The 18827-nt window shown below is 53.8% G+C and overlaps 1 protein-coding gene across 1 annotated transcript in view; it reads right to left on the minus strand.

The window, feature by feature from the left end:
- The window catches only part of CHRDL2 (chordin like 2), a 28591-nt gene extending 10508 nt beyond the window's left edge, over nt 1–18083 (minus strand). Inside the window, exons 1-8 of the mRNA XM_074573007.1 lie at nt 17598–18083; nt 9198–9310; nt 8656–8749; nt 7568–7710; nt 3973–4066; nt 2815–2870; nt 1301–1469; nt 194–388 (exon numbers count right to left, since the gene is read on the minus strand). Of these exons, the coding sequence (XP_074429108.1) occupies nt 194–388; nt 1301–1469; nt 2815–2870; nt 3973–4066; nt 7568–7710; nt 8656–8749; nt 9198–9310; nt 17598–17679 (946 nt within the window). The 5' untranslated portion in view covers nt 17680–18083. The remainder of the gene's footprint in view (nt 1–193; nt 389–1300; nt 1470–2814; nt 2871–3972; nt 4067–7567; nt 7711–8655; nt 8750–9197; nt 9311–17597) is intronic.
- Between the last annotated feature and the right edge of the window lie 744 nt (nt 18084–18827).

Consider the following 18827-nt stretch of genomic DNA (forward strand, 5'->3'; position numbering starts at 1 on the left):
TCTCCAAGACAGGCCAACATTTACATCAGTGCTTGCCCTGCTGAACTCACCTGGTGTGAATTCAAGTCACCAGTGATGTGAACATCTACACATCTCGGCTTTAAACTTTAAACTTTTAAAGCTCTGGGCTTTAAACCAAGGCTAAAGGAAGGAACTGGAAGGCAGCTGCAGGAGCAGGTGGGATCTCACCTACCTGGACATATTTTACAGCATTTTCCATCTACTTTCTCTGGATAGTCACACGGATACTCCTTGGGGCACGTGATCTTCTGGCAGTCCTGGACACCATCCCTGCAAGTGCAGAGGATGCAGGGCAGGAGGCCGTAGAGCCGGAAGACGGGGTGCCACACTTCCCCATGGGAGTAGGTCTTCCCATTGTAAACACAAGCTGGAGGAGAGAGAGAAAAAAGTTGCCAATGGAAATAAATCCTCCTCCTCTCTGTACACTCAGGTCTTGGTGGAGCTCAACACATTTCACCGCCTCAGAAACGGGTGGCCCTGCTGTCTTGAGGAGCATGATCTGCTGGCAGCACATCCAGCAGCAACGAACACTGAGATATAGCAGCCACCCCGCCCAGGAGGTGCCATGAGGCAGGGGACCAGGCTCCAGGAGGTGGAGGCTGCTTGGGTCAACCACCCTGGTGGGGGTGAGTGGAAAGTGTGGGCAGGACCTCACCTGCCTCCAAGCCTCTGTGAGCCCAGGGTCTCTCCGAGGCTGTCACAGGCATGAAGCACAGTGAAGAGTGCCACCTGCTGACTCCTCCATGAAAATTTGTGGAGGTCCCAAAATTTCCTCCAGGGCTTCATCTCCAAGGACTGGAAAGAGCCTTTCTGGAGACACAGTGGTGGGAGAGCCCCCAAGAGAAGAAATGACCTGTCTTTCCCCCTTTGGCTCCATGGGGTTGCCTTCTCATCTCACATTTCTACTCTCTCCTCCAGGAGAAAGACTGCAGCACCAGGACAGACCCAGCACATGGTGTGTGGGTGCAAGGGGGAACATCCTGTCCCTCTGCCACACTGTCCTGGAAGGACCACATGGAGTCTTCCAGCTGAGCACTGCCCTTCCCAGTTCCCAGGTCTCCAAAACACCCCAAATACCAATCTTCTTACAACTCTTTTTGGAAACTGGTAGATTCATGCAGTCAAGAGGCTGTGGGCCACGAGGACTGAGATAGCTAGTGAGGAGTGGGAGGTGGGACTTGATGGTGGAAAGCTGCTGCTGAAACAGATTCCTTGGACAATTCACAGTCCCAGAGAAGTCACCTTAGTCCATGTACAGACCAGCCCTTCTATCTCTTACCTTTCTTGTGCTTCTCCTTCAAGACAATCTTCACGGTGGTGCCACCTCCTCCCTTGGGTTTGAAGCTCCTGGGAATAAACTCCAAGGAAGAACTGAGAACAGTGGACATGGTGGCTCCAGGTGGCTTCCTGCCCATTGCTTCCCCCAAACACTGGTCTTGCGAATGCCTCTGTGAGCAGTCAGAGAAAAAAAGGGACTCAGACCCTAGCAGTTGGGTTGTTCTCACTCCAAAACATGCTGGAAAAAGCCATGCACAACTTTCATCAGGAGTGGAAAGTCTAGAGACCACAGGGATGAGCAAAGACCCAGGAGCCATCTTGGTGCCTGCAACCGCCTAAGGGGTGCTGAGCAGTTTGTGTCAGTGCCCCACACTGGTGTCCTCCCTGTGCTGCATGCGGGTCACCCTTATTGGGGCAGCACCCTTCTCATCCCATGCTCATCCCAATGCCCTCAGGTGAGGTCCTACATCACTAACACAGGCAGGGAAATGGGCTAGTTTTTTCTAGATGCCTGCTGGGAAACTGAAGACCAGCATCCGTGCAAGGTAACCAGGATCAGAGACGTAAGGATGGGTCTTATCCTGCCCTCTCACCTGGCTGGCACCAGGAGGGTTGGTGTGTGGCTGCCAGCCAGCAGGATTGAAATCCCGGTAACATCCCCATCTTCCACGAGCAAACTGCTGGGACAAGACATGCAGCACAAAGGGTCCCCTTGTGTCTATTTTGGAGGTTTTATAGGTGGTGGAGGTGTGACGCTGGCGTTTCACCCAGCAGTATGGAAAAGGGCAGGGCCAGGAGCTGTAAGTGATCTAATCCCACAGACCTGGCATGGGCTGCCCAGCTCTGAAATGTCACCACGAATCCACCCTCGGCAGCCAAGGAGTCACTTTTTCCTTGCTGGGGCTGCTGATACAAACAGCCTGGGGAAAGCACACTGGTGGCCAGCTCCACTGCTGGCTGCTCTGTGGGAACTACAACTGGGAGGCAGGACTCCTTTGAGCCCAGAGTGGAGTGGAGACACCATGTCCTGAAGCAAAAGCCCCCAGAGAGAGATTTGGCCCATCTGATTCTATGGGTAAGGGTCACATTTGGCTGTTGGTCACCTCTGAGTCTGCTCTGCCCATGCTCCCCAGCTGTTTTAACCTACTGGCCAACTTCAGCCAGGTTGGCCAACAAGGAGGAGAAGCAGCCAAGATTTACAGTTCTTGCAGGTCTTTTGCTCTTCCAAAGACATTAGAGGTTCTTCAGAGGAATAGGATGAGAGTCTTTCCCTGGTGGTCTGAAGTCTCAGCCTATGCTGATAGCCCTCACCTAGAGTTAACACCAAGACACTATTCATCTGCAAACCAGGTGTCCGTGGCTCTGCTGTCCAAGGAACTGACTACCCTCCTAGAGCTGCTGTGGGTCATTTCTTTGCAGAAGATTATGGTCAAGGACAAATGGCTTTCTTTGAGCTGTTTAATGGGGCTGTGCTAGAAGCAATAATCTGAGTTTTAAAATGCAAACGTCACGTACAACACCTCTGTTTAACTGCAGGGGCTCCTCCTCTGTGGACTTCTCATATGAGCCATCTGCAAGGGAAAAACATTGTCCTGTGAAATGCTGCAGGGTTGGATGAGGATTTGCTCCCTGGGGTCCAACTGACTAAAAGCAGCTCTCTTCAGGGTGCTGGCCCACCTGCAAGGTCTGGAAGGAGAAGAGCTTCACATAGGCAATGCACATCACCCAAAGCAAGTGGGAGCCATACCCCAAAAACCCTTTTATCCCCACTGACTATTAACAAGATCTCAGCTCCAAGAAAGACATGGCCTTGTAGCTTCTGAAGTCAGGCGGCATGAAAATACCCCCAGAAGTAGAGTATCAGGTGATGGGGATGATCTGGCATTAAAAAGAAATCCAAAGACATTTCTCACAGAGTCAATGACATGTCCCAGCTGCACCAAAGAAAACTGGGAGAGAGGAACACAAATTGCAGAAGGGGAGAGTTTGGAGGAGGCACCTAGAGGAGGTCATTCTGTGTCCACAGCCAGGAGACCACCATGGCCTTACAGCTCCATAAAATTTTCTCATATTAAAGAGTCATTTTGTTCTGTGACTTCACTGTCAGCAAGGTGTGAACCTGCCCACTCGCTCTTGAGTCTGTCTCATTTGGAGACACGAAGCTTGATTTTCTCCTAACCCTCTCAGCTGTGAGTCAGGGGATACAGCAGCAAATTCAAATATTTCTCCCCCATGGAGAGCTGTGGGAGTAAAACTCAGTCATGCCGTACTGAGGGGGAAGGGGGAAAGTTCCCTGACTGGCCTGGAAAGTTCCCTGGAGCAACAGACGCATGCACAATCTTTACGTGGTCCATACAACCATCTCCATCCTGGTGGGTGAGTGGTCTGAAGGACTTTGCCCTTCATGCAGGTCACATCTCTTGCATGATGCACCAGTGGCAGGGCAAAAAGCTCAGCTCTGGCCAGCGTGTGGGCTGCAGGGAGGCAGGACACAGCTAGGTGTGGGAGGGGAAGCACGCAAGGAAAAAACCGAACCCTCATCTTTTGTTTCCTGGTGCAACCAAGACATAGGCAAGTGGCCTGATTTACAGCAGAGGCTTTCAAAATCCTGCTGAAGTGGCTTCAAATGGCTCCCAGTCCTCGCTCAGGAGCAGCTCCTGGGCCCCTCCTTACCTTTGCAGACCTGGCAGCAGGAATCCGGCACAGTTAGGGGAGAGGAGCACAACAGCTCTGGGCATGTCACCAAGCCGCAGTAAATCTGGCCTTCCTAGGAGACAGGAACAAAACCAAAAACACTGTCAGCGTTATCAAGGTCTGGACAGGGGTGTATGTCACCCGTGTTAGGGTGTCAACACTTCAAATTGCAGACCTAGCATAAATCAAAAGCCCCCCAATAGTCCATCCTCAGATATCACCAATTATCTATCAACTGATGAAAGCTGAAAATCTGCCCCTGCCGCACACTCCATCCTGTGGGGTATAGCGTGGTGGGTGGTGTCTTCTCCTGGCATGGCTGGTTCACCAATTGTCAGTCATCATGCTCAGGAGTGGAGTGATCTTCCCCAAAAAGAAGGAGACAGTGCCCTGCTCTCAGCCACTGTTAGCGCTACCAGATCTGAAACAGCCACCACACACCTATAAACTCTGCTTGACACCCACCAATTCAAAGTGGCGCAAGAACCTGACGTCTCCCAGGACAAGGACCTGGAGGAAAGGTGAAAAGGGTAAGTGTGATGCTGAATCCAGGCCCAGGTTGAGGTCACAGCTCTGCCCTCCCTCTGTCTTGGGTTATTCAATAACACCAGAGCCAAGCACACAAAGACGTTGGGTCGAGAGCTGTGGATGGACATTCAGGTCTACACCTTCTTCTACTGGCTTGGTGGTTAGTTTGGTAAGTATCATTGCTGCAGCGTTTAAGCTGAAAACCATGGGCCAAGGCCAGTCTTGACCTCAGTGCATCCCAGTCCCACGTCAGTCAATGGATTTGCACCCGTTTGCTGCAGGTCTAAGTTTTTCCTGCTTTGCAGAAGGATAAAAAAGGATGTTCGGCAACCCACCAGCCAGACCTCAACAGCAAGTCCTCTTCTCCAAACAGCAGTTTCCTCTGGGACATACACAAGCTCTCAGTCAACTGAAGCCAAGAGGTTAACCAAAGATTTCCTTAGAAAACCAAACCACAGCAGCTTCTTCTACCATCAGTAAGCCAAACCGCTGTGCAGGGGACGTGAAGAGGAGGAAGAAAGTTTGGTAAATGAGAGGATCTGGTGGAGGCCGCTGCAAACCAAACCCTGCTCTCCACTTCAGGGACCTCCACGGGGTCCAGACCTGCAGGGAGCAGGGTTTGGCCATGCAGCTTCTTCCTTCTTTCTCCTTCTGACCAGTAGCTCTCGGCAAAGACCTGCCTTGGGCGGGAAAGAGCAAATGTCATAAAAAGCAGGATTTATCCCAGAGGCACTGGTCTCGGGGCAGTTTTCAAAGAGGTTTAGACCAGCTGTTCACGCAGCTGTTCTAGCAGCTGACAACATCAGACACAGCCCAGCGAGACCCCGCCGCTGCAAAGCTCCTCAGCCATCCTTTTATTTTCCCCTTCGTATCCAAGGCATTATCGTGCCGAATAAACAGAGCCTGAGCGAGAGCCAATGCCTCTGAGAGGGACACGAGGGTCGCAGGCTCCTGGGGATCGTGGTGGATGGGGTGGGAAAGCAGGGCCAGGTGGGCATGTAAAGTTGAATCCAAGGGCTTCTTCCCAGCGTTTGTCCCCAGCCTCGTGGGCTGGCATCCAGATGGGGTCCATAAGAGAGGAACCAGCCCCAAAAACTCTATAATTTCTATGTCTAAGCTATGCCTCTTGCCACCTAGCTCCAAGCCACTTAGCTCCAAGGCGGGCACAAGCACCAAAGGCTCAGAGCAACTATCCTGGCATCATGGACGTTTTACTATCAAGCATCAGCTGATGGTAACCACCATGTGCGTGCTCATGGCATGAGAGAGGGAGGTGGTTTGGGGTCTCTCACCCCTTTTTCTTTTCTGGCCAAACTTAGTCCAATTATTTGCCGCAAGCAAAGGACAGATCAGTGGAGCCTGGTCCCATCTAAGGGCTCTGTATGATGCGTGGTGAAAGCCACGTCTGAAACCCTCTTCTTTTTTACAGCAGAGGCTGTAGCGGGTATGAGAAGTTCCCCACAGCATCCAAGTCCAGCATCGGCACTTTCAATCCCCCTTCCTTGCTCCCTCTCAAGGAGGAGGAGCTGCTCCATTTATCTCCCAACACTCAGCTCCTGGCACGCGTGGCTCTACACTCCACACACCTTCCCCATCGCCACTGGCCAGGCTGCCTCGCGTCTCCTGAGTAAAGCATCAGGACTGGGTTTTTGATGGGTTTTTGCAGGATCCCAGACTGCGGGAGAGGGCTGGCCAGAGCGGAGCCAAAGCCCTGTCTCAGGGCACTGATGGAAGCTCACGGATATGGAACGTCCCTCCAGTGCTGGCAATGGGTGGTGGATGGGCAGTCCATCCCGGGGATGCATGTTGAGGACCACACAGCATCCTGGCCACTGTCACAGCCCTCAGGTAGGGCAACCAGGGCCATCAAGGAAGATGGGCATGCAATGGTCCTGCAAAGGTCATTGTAACTCAGCATGAAAGGCAAATGCTTCCTGAAAACGCTTTTCATAGACAGCCTGGGAAGCATATGCACAGCCCTTCTCCAGGGCACAGCTCCACACACAACAGCCCAGAAGGTTCGTGAACACGCTGCAGGAGTTTCCAGACAAGAGTAGCTCCTGGTGCTCAAGCACATCTTGGCCCTGAGTTCAGCTTCCACTTAAATCCAGGCAAGGGGAATGAAGATCGCTAGGTGCCTGCCCATTGCCATCTCTGACTGCTAGGCTCCACTGCCCCTGGCTCTCTGCTGTCATCTCCTGGCTGTGTTGGAGCGTGAGATCCAGCCATGCAGGGCAGGAGCTGGCTGCTGGAGGCACTGTGAGACCCAGGCACCCACCAACGGTTGGGAGTCACCAAATCCTTTCTGGAGCTCAGCTCAATTTCACCAGGTCAACATGGGGCTCGATGTCCCAAGAACTTCTGAAGCCCAAGAGCTGGCATCCGTGTTGCCTTGAAGGCACACTGAGCTCCCCCATCTTCCCCTGGCTACAAACCCCACCTGCTTTGCACCAAGCACATGGGTAAAAAGGCTCCCTGTCATCCCCTCTGCCAACCATCTGCCATACGATGCCTCGGTGGGGCAGGTGGGATAGCTGGATGCTGTGGGGACAGCACTGGTCCCCAGCAGGCAAATGCTCAATGGGGACAAGGGCTGTCCCCCTGCCCACCCCAAGGAGCCCCAGCAGGGTCCATCCAGAACTGGCCTGTGGGATGTATGCTGAATAATCCACTCTTGGAGCAGCTTGTTTGTGCTGTTCCCACCAAGAGGAGATGCAGGCAAGTGTTTTGTGCTCTGACCCCAGGGCCCAGCGGACATTTGCAGCCCACCCTGCTCAGGGTCAAGGCCACATAACACACCTGGGCAGAGGGGGAAGCACCGAGCTCTGTGGTGGTCCTTGGTCACTGGGTAGGGGAGGACCCATCACCATTTCAGAGGAAGCTCAATCTCCTGCACTGATAACCTGATCCTGATAATAAACCATTCCACCATGGGCTGGTACCACCCAATGGTCTTCATGAGGCTTTTGACCTGGTGGAACACTGTTGGGGTGCAGGAGTAGACCCCAAGTCCTCCCCACGTCCCGCGGGCTCGCAGGTAGCTTACGGAGCAGCTGCACTGCACACACTGGTTCGGCTGGCGGCTGGGAAAGAGCTCGTTGGTGGTGAACATCTCGCCTTGCTGGTAGGTCGTCCCGTTGTACTGGCAAGACTTGATGGGTGCCCGGAGGCCAGAAGGCGAATGTGGCTCTGGAAAAGAAGATGAGAAAGCAACTGGGATGAGAGTCAGCCCTTACTTGGCTCCGATGTAGCACAGATGCTCAGCAGATTCCCACCAGCCCAACCCAAAGGGACAAGGAGACTTTTACGCACCGCAGTTATCAGGAAGAAGTGGCCGGGGTATTGCATGGCCAAAAGCTTTTGGAGAATGAGGCTGCCCTGACTGCACTGAGCTCAGCACAGAGTTGTGGAGTCTCCTTCTCCGAAGAGAGGAAACCTGCCTGGATGCATTCCTGTCCAAGCTACTCTGGGTGGCCCTACTTTGGCAGAGGGGTTGGACTACGAACGTTCCTTCCAACCCCTACCATTCTGTGATTCTGTGAAAACCTGGAATTCTGATCTCCCACAGTCTTGTCCCCTGCTGTGACAGAGTGATGGCAAAGCTAGTCAAAAACCAACAGCAATTTGGGAAATTAGAACAAAAAAAAGAGAAAAAAACACTATTTTTAATTTTTAGCTAATTATCCATGGGAGAAGCCCTTTTTATCTGACTCCATCTGATGGTGAAAGGCATTACACACAGAGGAGGGAAAAATTCAATAATTTTGTTTAAATTCCTCTAAATTATTCTTTTCCCTACATCCAACACATTTTGCTGGCAAACGATCTGAATAAAGTGCCAGCTTCTGCTTTGTCCCTGAACTGACATTTTGTCTGTCCCTACAAGGTTCTGTGGATGGGGGAGAGTTGGAGAAAGTGGTCTGCTAGAGACACTTGTCCGTCAAAGTGACATTTTGGGGGGGAAAAAAGCAACGTGAACAGCCTGAGCTGCCATTGCTGCCATGACCCTTGAGCAGGGCCAGACCCAGCATTGCTGCGCTGCTCCAAGCGTGAACATTCAAGTGACTGCAGTTGAGGTATGCCCTGCAGGACATGGCAACCTTGTCACCTCCTCCCCATGGGATGTCTACCTACCGAGACACCGTGGGCAGCACTGCTGGGGGTCCGTGACGGGACTGGCACACTGCAGAGCCGGGCACTGGATCCGGTAGCACCTGATGTTGGTGTTCTGGGGAGAAACAGAGAAAGATGGTTCGTTCAACTATATGTTCACCCCTGCATGAGGAGGAAGATGTTGGATGACGGCCACATTATCACAACAGACTCTGCTTGTGTAGCTCACCTAGACAAGGACGTCTCCATCCCTGGCTCAAACCCAGCCAGCTCATGGTCTCATCTCTCATCACCAAAGATCACTTGTGGTCCCACAGCAGGCCTGAGCCACTTCCACCCACAACCCATCAACACTGCCGAGACAGCTCCCTCACAAGGTCAACCCAACAACCCCAGGGGGACATGGGGCTTTGTCAAAAGGAAAGAGATTAATCCAATGTCCCTATGGGACTGGAAAGGGCTTCTCTGGTCAAATTAGACACCAAAACTTAAAAGCTGCCAAAGCAATGCCCCAGGGCAGCAGCAACCCCACCACCTCCCATGGAACCTCACAGGGGACGTGCCTCAGAGCAGCTGCAGCGGATGCAGTACATCAGCCCCTGTGGCTCCAGATAGGGGTGCCAGCTCTCGCCAGGGCTGTACTTCTTGCCATTGAAGTCGCAGAACATATCGGGCCCTGAAAGTCAACCAGGAGAAGCTATGTGAGAGAAAGGAACGGTCCTTGGGAGAGCTTTCCTCCCTCCATGATAAGAAGAGCAAGGCCAGGTTGGATGGGGCTTTGAGCAACCTGGTCTAGTGGAAGGTGTCCCTGACCATTGCACGGGGATTGGGACTAGATGATCTTCAAGGTCACTTCTAACTCTAACCATTCTATGATTCTATGACAGCTTGGTGTCTTCATGCTTTCCCCCATGAGCAGATGATGGCCACATCCCATCCACCAAACCCCAGAATGAATACATTCCCCAAAAGACATTTTTTTGCCGTGATTTGTTATATTTTTAGCCTGGGATCCATCTGACCAGCTGGCAATTCCTCTGTGCAAGCTGGACTCCCTTTGCAGGCAAGGAACAGAATGGGTGGGTTTGAGCCATAAATTAGAGCGCTGTCTCTAAAATATGTCAGTAGAAATGCTCGTTTGATGATGGACAGGTGATTTCAGGGTGATGTTATGGGACTGAATTTTCCCCAGAAGGGCTGTGACTGGTGGGGGGGGACAGGAGAGCCTGAATTTAGGAGACGTTTTCACTGTTACCCAGAAATAGAAGAGGAAAAAAAGATATTTTGAGATAGAAACACATTCCAAAGGAAAACGTTTTACTGCCCCTAAGAGCTTCAGCTCATTCTGTTCAGGACCCCTGGACAAGCGCCATCAGCACACAGGCAGCGGAGCATCAGCCCTGAGGAGCAGGACAGTGCTGGCTTGCCCCATCCCACCAGGCTCAGTCCCTTGGCTTTACCAAGCTTGAGATGGCACTGGTCTGTCTGGAGTGGGTTGAACCATGCTCTTCATTCATGGGCGTGTCCACGGGGACAGCAAGTCCACCTCATCCACTTTTTGCCCCCAAAAGCACAAAGCCATGTATTTTTCTACTCCTTCCTGATCCTATCATCCTGAGAAGAGCCAGTTTCCAGCCATGCTCCTGAACTGGAAGTGTCTGTCCCAGAAACGATCTAACCCTGCCTACGCTGGCATGGGTTTAACCTTGCCGTGGCACAGGGAGATGGATGAGATGGTGCCCAGCACAACTGGTGAAGGAGATCCCCTTTGGAGATCTCCCCTCTCCCTGGATTTTAGCAGGTCTCTATCAACCCCTTCCATCTCCAAGCCCTTGATTACACACCAACCCTTTGGCAGGACAAGGCCAGCCTGCAGCAGGACCTGTGGGACAAACTGTGGCCATAATCACCACCAACAACCAAAGGGTTTTGGCCAGAAAGCCCAGATCAATCATCCTTAATGTTCGCATCAAAAAGCATTGCAGGACCAAGCTTCGAGCCCAGTTGGACCTGCAAGAACCTGGACCCTGTAACTCCCTCCACAGCCCAGTGGCTGCTCCTGCTCTCCCATGGTGTGTCCTCAGTCCCCGAAAAGCCAGAGGGACGCATCGGGGCTTAAGCTCTTTCATGAAGAAGCACATGCCTGCCCGCGTGTGTTATTAGTGGTTTCAGTGCTTACAGCCCCGCTAAAAACTGAAGGTGATTTAAAAGGTTATGTCATCGAGGGGATTTGAGGTAGTTTGGGTGATTACGTTGCACGAAGGCAGCAGAGACATTTATGCTCCCTGAAGCATTTATGGGTCTTTTAAAGCCTTGTGGTGCCCTGGGGATGTGGGGAGCGGGCAGAAGGCTGTTTTCCAAGGCATGGTGCCCAGCTCTCACCACCTGCCGCATGGTTGGGCAAGCTAGCATGTGCTGACCCCGCTACATGGCTGGAAGGAATCCTCGATGAATAGCAGAGGGTCCCCAAAATCAGCTTGGTGGTGCTCACCACCCCAATGATACTAAAAGTCATCCCATGCTCCACTCTGTCACCTGGGGCAAAGCAGTGGTCTTGAGATCCATGCCAGCGTTGTCCCACCTTGCCAAAGCTGAAGATGCCACCTTCTTCATGTGTTTCTCCCACCAACCAGGCAAAAACCATATGAATACAACATGGTGGGCTGACATCCCTCCTCCAGCTTCTGACCGTCCTCAGGATGAACCCAAGTGATGGTCTACCACGGCTGGTCCCCATGGCCATCAGGAAGGGCAGCCCTACCTGAGGACCCCTAAGGGTCTATGATGATCCTTATGGGTCCCTTCCAACTCAAGCCACACAGGTCTGCCAGCAGCCATGAGCTCCTCATTGAGTTCATGGCTTTAAGCACATGATTCTACAAGTTGTACCTTCAAAGGAGGTGATCACCAGCTGCCCAGACCACCTAGTCCAAGCACAGTGGTGTGGGGCCAGTGTTGTGTCTGTAGAGGTGGAGATTTGCAATGACTTTGGGGTGGATGCTGTCACAGGGACAGGCATTTTCCTTCCTTTTCCCTACTCCGGTCTTTACATTGTCCCCATAGCTTGCTCCAAACCTCTCGACAAGTCAGCAAACCCTGGCCATGCACAACACAAGCTTACAGCAAACCACACAAGAATGGGAAGCACGTGGCTGGAAACTGCAGAAACCCAGAAGAAAGGGGAAAAAATCCACGAAACTAAAAAAAAAAAAAAAAAAAAAAATCATCATTTTGCAAAAGGGTGAGAAAATGACTTCATTTTTCCCTGCTTGCAGCATCTTCATGAATTACGCTGAGGGTGAAGAAATCGAGTTGCCTTCATGTGACGCGGCCCCGCTCAGCTCGCAGGCTTCCATGCCAGTTGGCTGCTTCGTTCAAACATTTAATCACAAGTGGAGCCCTGGTTTGGGTCCAGCCCTCGAAAGCAGCCTGATTCATGTCTGCAAAGGGCCCGCTGGTAAAATTAAAGCCGACTGGCAGCGCTGGGCAGCAGCAGACACTTGTCCGCATCGCAGTAGCACTATGCCGCGTATTTGGCAAGAGGCGCCAGCATGTTTGGTTAAAAGCAAGCTGGGGATGGGTGGAAGGAGGAGGCTTAAAAGCTGAAGGCTCTGGATCATTTTTTCCCATGCCAGGCTAATAATTTCATTTTCAGAGGTCAAACTTTGGATATCTTCCCAATTCACTCGGACTGAAAAACCATTTGTGGCAGTAAATTGCTCCTGTGCCGTTCAGTCTCCTTATTTATTGCGTCTTCGGCAACAGCATGCTCACAAAAGTCACGTTGTTTTACTTTTCATTTTCCAGAGAGGGCTCCTGAGCTGTGGAGCATTTTCAAGGCTGCAGTACCAAAAATCCAGATGAAGCCATCACCTTGTTTTCCTTCCCGAGGACCACGCCACCCCTGGGTAGGAGAAGACAGCGGGCCAGCCTGGTCCATGCCACCTCGGAGACACAACCACAGCTTGCTGATTGCAAGTCAGAGGCTCTACGCTTGTTGGTGGCCCTACGGGACCTGGAAGCAGGAGCAGAGGTGGGAAGGGGCAAACAGCTCTCATTGCAAACACCTCCAAGAACAGGTCCCATCTAACAGGTCCCACCTAACCAGTTTCTTCTCAAATACAAGAAGCCCCCAATACAAGACCCTGCTCTTCAGAGTATCGTTACGGGTTGTATGAACCAGGAAAACCAACTGAAAACCATGGAAATGATTTCTCTGCCACCCAGCAGCAAGTCCTGTGCCTAGAGGGAGGGTGGGAGATGCTGCAAAGAGCAACTCCTCCATGCAGGAACTGCTCCGCCTTTCCCACCACAAATGGTTCTGCTTGGGGACATCATGGAGGAGGAAGGTTTCTCCCTTCCTCCCCATCCAACAGACAGTGTTTTCTTGGGTGAAGACCACCTGGTTACAACCAAATCATTGAATACCCCAGGCCAGGGTCTGGGGCCTGTGGCCCAGCCCAGCTCATGTTCATACCCACCTGCTGGAACTGCCCTGGCCCAGCTGTCCCCAGGCATTTGCCAAAGCGCAAGTTGGCATCGGCCAACACCACGCTGGGGAGTGCACCTGCAGCGAGAGTCTGGACACCTCCAGTCAACACTCAAGGCTGTGCCCAAGCCCTGGTTTACTTTGATTATCATTAATTGTCATTAATTATCATTAATTGCATCCTGGACAGCAAGGAGGGTATGTAATATGATGTGGAAAGTAAGAGGGGGAGGACAAGGCAAGAGAGAAGAATAAAGTTACAAAGAAAAGGGTGTTTTTTGTCCATAACAGGGACAAGAAGCAGTCAACCTGAGGTAAAGCCTGGAAGATTTAAGACAGGTATTGAGGGAAGGTTTCCAGCTACCAGGAGATTTAAACCCCAGAAGAGGCAATCACAAAGGCTCTGAGCCACTCCATGAACCCCTTGGAGCAGCATCTTCATGAAATGGTCTAGAGACATCAATCCAGGGTCACAAACTGAATGGCATGGAGAAACCCCTCCTGCACTGCCTTTGGTGACCGCTGACACCCTCTCACACCATGAGAATGGCCTCAATGCCTCTTTGGGATGTATCTCAACAGCTTCATACACCAACCACCACGCCATCCTGCATCTTCGTGACCTGCTCTAAATCCGGTGAAAGACCATGAAACAAGGGGAGATGGGCGAAATCCCATGGTCTCCTTGCTGAACCATCAAACTGACTGATGTTGATCAGACCATCCCCAGACATCTGGCCTCAGATGCAGACAAGTCCACTCAGGCCAGCATGTCCATGAGACCTTTTCCCTTGAAGCTCTCCCAGCTGCTGACACAGCCCGTTTGAGCCGGTTCCTTCCACCCCTCCACATTCACAGTGGACAAGGATGTCCCCATGGGTTTCCCAACACAGTGTGACTCCTCCCACTCCCTGGGCACTTTGACCTTGGATGAACCAGGGGCAAAAACAGGTCAGATGTTCTCCTGCATCAATCCCGAGCATGGTAGCAGGAACCGCAGTGAGCTATCAAACCCGCAAGCGTGGTGGTTACCAAAATGCCACGTTCTGCTGCCAAATCCTCCTTTGGCTCAGGTTGAACCATGCTCACTTCACCTTCCTCTGGGTATAGGGACTGATGCTCAAGAAAGTCAAGCCATAGACACACCTGTGCCTGCAAGATCCTGCCCCTATGTCCCCAACTCCCACATCGGGGGGTTTCCCATACCTGAGCAGAGCAACCTGATGGGTCATGGGAAGTTTAAAGATGCTTTTACCTCACTGCTCCATCAGCCCAGGGATTCTCACACCCGTTACCCAGTCGGGTCTCCACACACGTGGGATCACCATGCATCAATCCTTACTTTCACTGGAGATCCTCCATGCTACAGGACACTGAGGAGTCCCCAGAGGCGATTCCCTGCTGCACGTAAAGCCTTGACCCGTGGCTGGAGAGGGGCTAATGCGCCCACAAGACCCCAGAGCATGGAAAATGAAGGTAATAACCTCTCCCAATTTGCTCTCCCACTGCAGAAAGCTTCCACCAGCCCTGTGCCTCAGTTTCCCTAGCAGGGACTTTCACTCCAAACCGGCTCCGACAAGGATGCTTCCGAAATATCCCACAGGTCTCACCCTGCTTCTCCCTCCTTTCATCTCATGGGGTGGGGGGTTTCCTCCACCTCTGCATCCCCAGAGGGTCTCCCCATAGCTCTCCCCCAAGCAGGGCACGTCTGAGCCAGGCTCCCGACCCCGACAGCTTTGTCGGAGGTCAGGCACCTGCCAGCCATCCCTGCGCCGGGCGTGCGGGGGTGTGTTTATGCAAACCATTTTGCGAGTTTTAAGAGCCGCCATAAATAAAGTGTAAAAACCACTGTCTGGTACACAAAGTCCAGGCGCTCCTGTGACAGCCCTGTATTTATGAAGGGCTTAAAATGCAACTTAGCTGCAAAGGGACTGGTTAAAACACACTGGGCCCTTGACATGTGGCATCCTAATGACTCTGCTCACGTCCAGATCGCTTCCCACGCGCTCGCCTCGCTCAGTCCTGGGCTGGGATTTTCTTCTCAGGATTTTGGGAGCCTGGAAAACTCTGCAGCTCTGCAAATGCAGCCTCACAAAGCATCGCTGAACTCCCCAGGGTGGAGGAGCCGAGTGAAGTCCCGCACCCAGAGCATCCGCAGGGGTTCTGCGAGCAGCAGACAGGGCCCCATTTCCCTCCTCTCCTTCCCCCATTTCCCTCCTCTCCTTCCCAAGGGGATGCTCAGTTGTCTAAAGCAGGGCATGCAGCCCTCACCTCTCCCTTACCCTGGCCACCAGCAGGATTTGCTTTTCATCCGCATCGTTCCTGTCTTGGACCAGTCAGTCCCTTGTCATGCTGAATCCGAACTCGTAGGACAGAAGGATCCCACAAACTCCCTTTTCTCCAAGAATGACGTTAAAAAGAAATGAAACGGCAACTTCCAAGCTCCTGGGGAAAACCACTGCCCCGCGCTCTCCAGAGATGCTGGTGTTTAAATGCCTCCAGCCAAAACATCATTGCATTTAGCTATTGCCGCTGAATTACTCATAGTGGCCGGGCTGCAGCACATTCGGCCCAGTAACCTGTGCCTCTGTTATTTTTTCAGCTGAGAGTATAAATCCCCTAAAATAGCCTGTTTCTGTGGGCAAATTCTTCTTTTCTGACTGGCCTTCAAGCCCGAGCTTTCTGCTTCTCACCTATTTTTAGCCACGACACTGTAGGTCTCTTGGCTGATGAGCCTGCTCGTAACTAATTTATTCCTGTCTTCATTCTCCTGGAGCGCTCGGCCCTGAGCAAACTTCAAGGCAGTGAGCTGCAGAGGTGGACAGCGGAGAAAAGTCCACGATTTGATGAGGACCTTGTCAACAAGACCCTCCTGCCCTTGACCACAGGGCATCTGGAGCCCCAGCCAAGTCCCCTGCACTGCACCGCAGGATGTGCCCAGCGGCAGAGCCAAAGCGATGCAGAGCTGGGGGTGATCCCGGATCTCCCTGCTCCGATCCTGTCCCTGTCCTGCGGTGTCCAGCCCTTTATCACCATTATAAATCCCACAAACAGACCCCAGCGCTTCCTCCCAAAGCAAACAAACCCCTACTGTCCCCATTCATCCTGGCTTATGCCCAATTTAGGGGCTCTGCTACCATCAGCAGGTGCCTCCGAAGAGCAAACACCTCACCTAGCATCTGTGTCACCTTCTGGAGATGTCTCCATCCTCCTCCTAACGTGGGTACCACAGTTAACGCAGCCCTGGCAGAGGCAAGGAATCAGATCCACATCCCTCGCACAAGAAACAGATGCTGCAGTCTGAGATCGGTGGCTTTCCATGAGCCCAGGGAAGGAAAAGCAGCCAAACTCACCCAGGTTTTGCTCTCCAAGGCTCTGCACAGCCCCATCGAGCCGCCTGCCTTCCCCCCCACCAAGCACAACCCACCACCAGGACAAGCAATCCAGCGCTCACATTTTGGGTCGGCACTCCAAGAGGACGATTATTTGCTGAGTGCCTAATGCACTGCTGGCAGCGGGCAAGTCATAAATCATCCTAATGCAGTCACCGACAGACTCTACTGGGATTTCGGGAGATTAAAGGAAAGAATAAGTGTAGGGACACAACAGGTCCTGCTCTGGTTTGCTCGGTGTTCAGGTAGCTTTGTGATGCTGTAGGGGTGCCCTGCGCCCGTTGGTGAGGTCCCAGTGCCTTGCCCAAGCCAAATCCACCTCCCGGTCCCAGTTAACACCTCCGGCACCCTGCAAGCTGCTAAACAGCCCCGGCCAAGTCCTTCAAGTCCTTCTGTACAAGGAAGTGTTGAACCTCCCTTCCCTTCCCCATCCCAAAGCTTATCTTCCCCAGTCAGCCAGCTGGGAGCAGGGGCAAGGAGAGAACAAGGGATGGACATGGAGATGGACAAGGGATGGACACGGAGAAAAGCCCCCAACTTTGCTTTGAGGGGGTCATTTCCCACAACTGCCCGTGTCCCCATCCACCCTCAGAGGGGAGATGCACCCATGCAGCGTGGGATCAATGGTTGGACTCGATGATCTGAAAGGTCCCTCCCAATCTAGGCAATTCTATGATTCTATCTGTGCAGGGGAAGGGCTGCAATTCAACCTCCTGCCCTCTGTGATTTCTAGCCCACAGGAGGGGGGGTCCCAGACCTTCAGCACGTCCCTGCCAGCCCATGAAACCCCACAGCCCCCTCACCATCTTGCAGCAGTGTGCTCGGCGCTGTACATCCCCACAAAGCAGCCGGGGACAGCAGTGGGTGGAGGGGGACACAGTACAGGATGGGGGACCCAGCTTGCTGCATGCCCTGGGACGTCCTGGCCATGGAGAACGGGCACCTGCCACAGCGAGGAGTCTCCCCGTGATCCTAGCCATGCCCGCAAAGCCCCTTCTGCAACTTCCGGGGGACCCTGGCGATGGGGAAACTGAGGCACAGAGGGAACCAGCGCAGCCGGGAGGGGAGCGGGGGCGACTTACGAGCCCGGGCTCGGCTCTCAGAGGCGAAGAGGAGCAGCAGACACCGGAGGAGGAAGGCGAGGGGACCCGCGCCGGGAAGCATCGCAGCCCGGCGATCGGCGCCCGAGGGCTTCGATCCCGGTGCCCGGCGGTGTCTTGGTCCCAGTGCCGGGGGGCTGCCGCTGCCAGATGTCCCGCTGCTGGTCCCGGTGCCCGGCGGTGCCGCGGTCTCGTTCCCGGTGTCGGGTTCCTCGGGGCGGAGGCCGGTGCCCGGGGGTGTCGGTTCCCGGGGATGCCGGTGCCGGGAGTGCCGCGGTGCCGATGCCCGGGGATGCCGGTGTCGGGGGTGCCGAGACGCCGGTGCCCGGGGGTGTCGCGGTGCTGGTGCCCGGCGGTGGCGGTGCCGGGGGTACCGAGATGTCGGTGCCCGGGGGTGCCGGTACCGGGGGTGCCGCGGTGCCGGTGCCCGGCGGGGCTCGTCTCGCTCCGATCAAAGGCGCCTCCTTTAGGGAGAGCCGAGGAGTTTGTTTGTTGGTATTAAAGGCGGAGATGGGGAGGGCGGGGGGGGGGGCGAAGGGAGGCGGGGGGGAGTTGTGTGAGATCCGCAGGGTGGTTGTTTTTTTTTTAATTATTATTATTTTCCCACTTTTTTTTTGGGGGGGGGGGGTGTTTTAGGAAATTCCTCGGCGGCGGGAGGGCGGAGGGAGAGCGGGCGGGCGGGGAGCGGGTGCGGGAGCCGCAGGTTTAACCCCTGCCTCCCTGCAGCCTGGCCGGGGCTCCGCGGGGAGGCTCGGGGGCGGGGGGGCCGGGGGGGGGTTGGGACGGGACTGGAAGGACCTGCCGGGCTGGCCCCCCTCCTGGGGTGCTACGGGGTGACACTAATGGGATATATCACCCCCCACACACAAGGCTGCACCCCTTCTCCCGGTTAAACCCCACCTGGCTCTGGGATGCTTGAGTCCCGTCCCCCCGCCCAGGGAGAGGTTTAAGCCCCCACGCTGGGGTTGAGCCCACGCAGATGCATCTACCCCAGCCCCGAGCATCTCACTGCAGAAATCCAGGTTGCAGCCTCCCCTCCCAGTGCTCTGCTCCATCACCGAGGTCCCCCAGTGCCCTGACTCCCTTCCCAGTAAATCCCAGTGCCATGGATGGGCTCCTTCCTTCCCGGGACAGAGGGGTGCAGCAATCCCCCCTGTACCCACAGGACGTAGGGACAGAGGTTTCAGCGAGACAAAGCGGTCGATCTCGCTT

The sequence above is a fragment of the Larus michahellis genome, chromosome 1, assembly GCF_964199755.1.
Source record: "Larus michahellis chromosome 1, bLarMic1.1, whole genome shotgun sequence".
Lineage (NCBI taxonomy): Eukaryota > Metazoa > Chordata > Aves > Charadriiformes > Laridae > Larus > Larus michahellis.